Source organism: Hippocampus comes, unplaced genomic scaffold (assembly GCF_001891065.2).
Source record: "Hippocampus comes isolate QL1 unplaced genomic scaffold, H_comes_QL1_v1.1 scaffold136, whole genome shotgun sequence".
In the NCBI taxonomy this organism is placed as follows: domain Eukaryota; kingdom Metazoa; phylum Chordata; class Actinopteri; order Syngnathiformes; family Syngnathidae; genus Hippocampus; species Hippocampus comes.
This window is the reverse complement of record NW_017805840.1, coordinates 1,005,243-1,010,989: the sequence shown is the minus strand read 5'-3', so window position 1 is coordinate 1,010,989 and position 5,747 is coordinate 1,005,243. Positions and strand designations below refer to the sequence as shown.

At 40.1% G+C, this 5,747-nt stretch overlaps 1 protein-coding gene across 1 annotated transcript in view; it reads left to right on the top strand.

The window, feature by feature from the left end:
* LOC109526705 (28S ribosomal protein S5, mitochondrial-like) overlaps positions 1–4,884 on the top strand; it is a 7,007-nt gene extending 2,123 nt beyond the window's left edge. The window contains exons 5-11 of the mRNA XM_019888157.1: positions 1,135–1,254; positions 1,763–1,797; positions 2,867–2,957; positions 3,447–3,493; positions 3,703–3,760; positions 4,510–4,572; positions 4,670–4,884. Coding sequence (XP_019743716.1) covers positions 1,135–1,254; positions 1,763–1,797; positions 2,867–2,957; positions 3,447–3,493; positions 3,703–3,760; positions 4,510–4,572; positions 4,670–4,869 — 614 coding nt within the window. The 3' untranslated portion in view covers positions 4,870–4,884. The remainder of the gene's footprint in view (positions 1–1,134; positions 1,255–1,762; positions 1,798–2,866; positions 2,958–3,446; positions 3,494–3,702; positions 3,761–4,509; positions 4,573–4,669) is intronic.
* Positions 4,885–5,747: the final 863 nt, after the last annotated feature.

Genomic DNA, 5,747 nt, shown 5'->3' with positions numbered 1-5,747 from the left:
GGGAAAAAAAAAAAAAGCCCAGCCGAAAGGTTGGAATGGCTAGTTGGAATGTGCCCGTGTGCAGCGTACTGTCAGTGTGTATATGTGCACTTGTTTTGTTATGTAGTGTACACTAAATACACTAGATAAATGTGTGTGTGTGTGTGTGTGTGTGTGTGTGTGTGTATACGTGCGTGTGTCTGCTCGGGCGCGCGTCCATTGTAGACTAATGAAATGAAAAAAGGCTTACTGGAATAAAAAGGCTGGACTCCCAAGGACGACGGTGCAAGCATATAATTAGCGAGTGAGGAGGAGGAGGAGGAGGAAAAAAAAGATGGCAAGAGAGGTGGAGGAAGAAGTATAAAAAAGTAAGATGAAGTATTAAAAAAAAAAATGAGGTGATGTCCATGGCCACCAAGGTCGCCAGTCGTCTCACCTTTGCTTTCGCGTATTGAATGTGTAATTTATTTTCTTTTTTTTTTTTTTTTTCCATCAGTGAAATGTGCAACCTTGATAGTTTTACAGAGGATGACAAAATGGTTGAATGAAAGCAAGTCTACGCCGCAACTCTGACAGTAGACGACAGTGAACGCACACACGGGAGGCTAAACACACACCATGTAGTTCATCAGAAAGTAGAAAAATCAAGAAATGGGGGGGAAATGAGTCGGGGGGTGACTGAATATTGTTGAAATGCGCTTGCGCATGTCACAGGCACTTGGGCATCATCGACAATCGAACGTTTTTCATAAATGTCAAAAATAATTTAGCGCAAACCTAACTGGTGTTTTTGTCTCTCCATTTTTTTTTCACGAAACCAGAGTGGATTTATCAACAAAATATTTTTCTTAAAAAAGTCATATTTTTGTGCATTTTTTTGGAATGTGCAACATGCGCCCGCGCACACACACACACACACACACACACACACACACACACACACACACACACACACACACACACACACACAACACATCATGTGCATTATCCTTCTATACACATTTTTAAGTTTTCTGCACCTGTATACACACGATGTACGGCACCCCTCAACATCACACACACACACACACACACACACACAGGCGCGCTCGCGCACGCTCTTTTGTTGATGTTTGTGAACTAAACTATGAGTCGATGTTGTTTCCTCCCATGTAGTGCGTCAGCGTGATGAGTGGGAGAGGAAGAGGAAGATGAAGGTGAAGCGGGAACGAGGATGGACGGGGAATTCCTGGGGCGGCGTCAGTCTAGGCCCCCCTGATCCTGGACCTAATGGAGGTAATGGTCACTTTTTTTTAAGTCCCAAATCCACATTTTTTAAAACCACATAATTTATACATTTTTTGACTTGCTATACGATATTTGGAAATGGGGGGAGGGGTAGTGTATACTCCTATTTCATCATGTGCACAGCGAAGCTTGTGTGGTCTCCCCCCCACCCCCCCCCTTTTTTTTTAACCACTCTGGCGAGCTCGCTGCTAACAAGCACTCGCACGTTGTTTAAAAAAAAAAAAAAAAAAGAGGAAAAGAAATCCACACGCGGCCCGCACGCTGGATATGAAGTGCACCGACCTGGAACCGCCTCTGCGCTTGTGTCATTGCATCTTTTTTTATAAGGATGTCCTTTGCTGTTAATTAGAATGGGACAAAGCAATGTTTTTATCAAAGTGTCTTTTTAGAGGTCATTCGAAGTGATGCCAACAGGACTCATGGGTAATTTTTTGCTGGGGGGTTAGCCTGGACTGTGTCTGTGCGCTAAATTGTATTCTGTTTTGGTTGTTTTTAGAGACCTATGAGGACTTCGACTCTCGGGTTATCGAGGTGAGTGGCGTTCGTTAGCCAAAAATCGTCACACAAGGTTATTGAAAAAAAAATGTTCAAAGGAAATGATGGTAATGAATCAGAATGCCGCTCTTGTCACATTTTGACTGCCCTATGACTCGACAAACAAGTTAACCAACGTTGCTGTTATTGTACTCATTATATTTGGGTGAAAAAAGAAAAGACCAGCCGAAAGGTTGGAATGGCTAGTTGGAATGTGCCCGTGTGCAGCGTACTGTCAGTGTGTATATGTGCACTTGTTTTGTTATGTAGTGTACACTAAATACACTAGATAAATGTGTGTGTGTGTGTGTGTGTGTGTGTGTGTGTGTATACGTGCGTGTGTCTGCTCGGGCGCGCGTCCATTGTAGACTAATGAAATGAAAAAAGGCTTACTGGAATAAAAAGGCTGGACTCCCAAGGACGACGGTGCAAGCATATAATTAGCGAGTGAGGAGGAGGAGGAGGAAAAAAAAGATGGCAAGAGAGGTGGAGGAAGAAGTATAAAAAAGTAAGATGAAGTATTAAAAAAAAAAATGAGGTGATGTCCATGGCCACCAAGGTCGCCAGTCGTCTCACCTTTGCTTTCGCGTATTGAATGTGTAATTTATTTTCTTTTTTTTTTTTTTTTTCCATCAGTGAAATGTGCAACCTTGATAGTTTTACAGAGGATGACAAAATGGTTGAATGAAAGCAAGTCTACGCCGCAACTCTGACAGTAGACGACAGTGAACGCACACACGGGAGGCTAAACACACACCATGTAGTTCATCAGAAAGTAGAAAAATCAAGAAATGGGGGGGAAATGAGTCGGGGGGTGACTGAATATTGTTGAAATGCGCTTGCGCATGTCACAGGCACTTGGGCATCATCGACAATCGAACGTTTTTCATAAATGTCAAAAATAATTTAGCGCAAACCTAACTGGTGTTTTTGTCTCTCCATTTTTTTTTCACGAAACCAGAGTGGATTTATCAACAAAATATTTTTCTTAAAAAAGTCATATTTTTGTGCATTTTTTTGGAATGTGCACGAATGTCGTTTTTAACGGTTGGTGGTGGCGTCGCAGGTGAAGAGCGTCTTCAACATGACGGCAAAGGAGGGCAGGAAGAGATCCATCAGCTGCTTGGTTGCCGTGGGCAACGGCCAAGGCGCTGCAGGTATGAACTCGCTGGGCGCTTCATTCGGAACACCTGGATGCCGTGCGCTTGTCCGCCGCTGCAGACCACAATAATAAACAGGAAATAACAAAAGGTAGCATGAATAGTACAAAAAGTCTGTTTGGTTATATTGCACAATTGTACCTAATGTTGTGTCTTTTATAATTGTATTTGAATGATTCGCTTTTTGAATGCTTTTAAGACTCGTTTTGTATTCATGTTTTATGTCAATGTATATGTTGGCTCGTTCAAAAAGTCCGTTTTCCGCTTTCCGTCTTGAAACTTGAGTTGACTTCGCTCAGCACCCTGTGGTGCACCACCGTCTAGTCAGCCATGCCTTTTCAACACCGGTCTGAAGAGGATGGATCAAAAGGGAAGAATTCTCAGTGCAGGATTAGAACTGAGGCTGTCGATAGCGACTTATTTTTCGTTTTCAAATTTTGTACAAGGTCAGAATGTGTGAATGAGGGGGCTCCATTTTGCGTGCAGGTTTCGCCTTGGGGAAGGCGGCTGACAGAAACACTGCGCTGAGGAAGGTGAGAGCGATGATTGGAACGCTTTGACTTTATGAGCACCTTGAACATTGCTTTTTTTGTCCTGCGTCAACTTATTGACGCAGGTCATTCTCCTCTGGCGTCATTCGGAGCAGAACTTTTCACGCATGTTTTGAACTAGATGCCTTATTGTCCAGATTTTGATTGACGTAAATCATAATTGCTACTCTTGTGTGCGCATGGTTGTGCAGGCGAAGAATCGAGCCATCCACTACTTGTACTACATCGAACGATACAACAACCACACCAGTAAGTACACACTTGAATTGTTAGTCGCCACTTTGGAGAACCAAACTGTCGGGAAAAATTGTTCGCCGCAATATGAAATGTGCGACAGTCTCCTTAAGTGCCATTTAAGGCATCAACAAGGCTTTTTTGTTCACCTCACTGTCAGTCAACTCAGCATGATGACATAACAAAGTGAGCAACAAGGAAGATTTGGCCTTTTTTTTTGTTGTTGTTTTGTTTTCTGCTTGAGTCATGAAGTCTGATTCATAAGGCACACAATGTTCCCAAAAGCTCTTCTTTGTGTAACATGAAAATGTCTTTTCACAAGATGTCATCACCTAGCGGGATGAAAAACAAAGGACCAAAAAAAAAAAGCAAAATAAAAATTCGAGCAACACCTTGGTGCCTGGTTTGATGGGGGCAGATGGAAAGAGAAATGAACCAAGAACAAACAATATGAAAAGAATGAAGAAGGCCGTCAAAATTAAGCTGCAATATTAGTCCTTCTTCGCAGAGGATAAAGAATACATGCCTGTGAGCATTTTACATGCTGCCTGCATAGCTGTGGTACCCCTGTGCTTGAGATGTAAAGAAAAGACATAAAGCAAGCAATAACAAAAAAATGACAATATAATTTAATTTCGTGACTTCAAGAGAACAACTTTCGCGGTAACGCCTGCTTGCAGCTCGTTGGAGAGGAGACCAAAGAGATCAGCAATTCCCGATAATTAGCTGCCAAAAAATAACGCAACTTTGGTGTTTTTCAACAGTTTATCACGACATCGAATCCAAGTTCAAAAGGACGACGCTTCGTATGAAGAAACAGAACGAAGGTATTCAACGTTTGTCGCATAGCAAAGGATTTATCGTCATCACGTGAATTTTTTTTTAAGAGAGATTTGCGCGTCTTTCCCCGGCGTGCGCGCCCAGGTTACGGCCTTCACTGTCACCGCGCCATCATCACGTTGTGCAAGCTGATCGGCTTGAAGGACATATACTGTAAAGTGGAAGGTTCGGTCAACCTCCTGAACATCACCAGGGCGCTCTTCTCCGGCCTGGCCCAACAGGTAATGGCACGCGCATATTCACATCTTCGCATATACTGTAGTATAGTAAGGCGAGGCAGCTGACTGAAATGTAGTATTTAATTTTTTTTTTTAAATAATTAAAACACGTCACAAAACATGTAATGACATTGATTATAAATTACGATATATTTTTAATACATTTTTTTAATGTGGTTACAGTATTATGAATACTGTTTAATTATTGCAATATTTTGGTATGAAAAAAAATCTTAGCTGGAGAAAAAAATAGTAATTTATTTTCTAATTTGGGTAAATATTCATGTAATGAGTATCATTAGTATTGATTAAAATTAATTCAAATAATTCAATCATTAATGTATCATTATTATTCTTTTTAATTATTAATATATATATATAAAATATATCTTAATATGTAGATCTCCTATTTAGTTGTATATTGTCATTTAAAAATGAATATTTTACATTTGCAGTTAATATATACTTTACTATCATGCATCTTATGTAATTCTTTTTTCTGTTTATGAATTATTAAAAAAATAGTCAATTATACATGCATGTTGGTATTTTATATTAATTAGAAATAATGTTTAGTTTTATTGATTGATGGTATTTATATTCATTATTGAATTGCTTTTACAATATGTGCCCTATTACTTGATCCTGTATATTTTAACCATTTCTGTAACTATATATTAAATATATGGCAAGAAAAATGCAAGATGTATTGATTAGTGGATTTATATCTATTGTAATTTTTCTTATTATTATTATCATTATTATACTGTACTTGTACGCCACCATCCAGAATGCCACTGTCTATTTCCTGGAAATATTCAAGGGCTGTAACTTCTTTTTGAATGTAATATTAAGCTACACGTGCGCGCGCACACACACACACACACACACACACACACACACACACACACACACACACACACACACACACACCCCAGCAACCA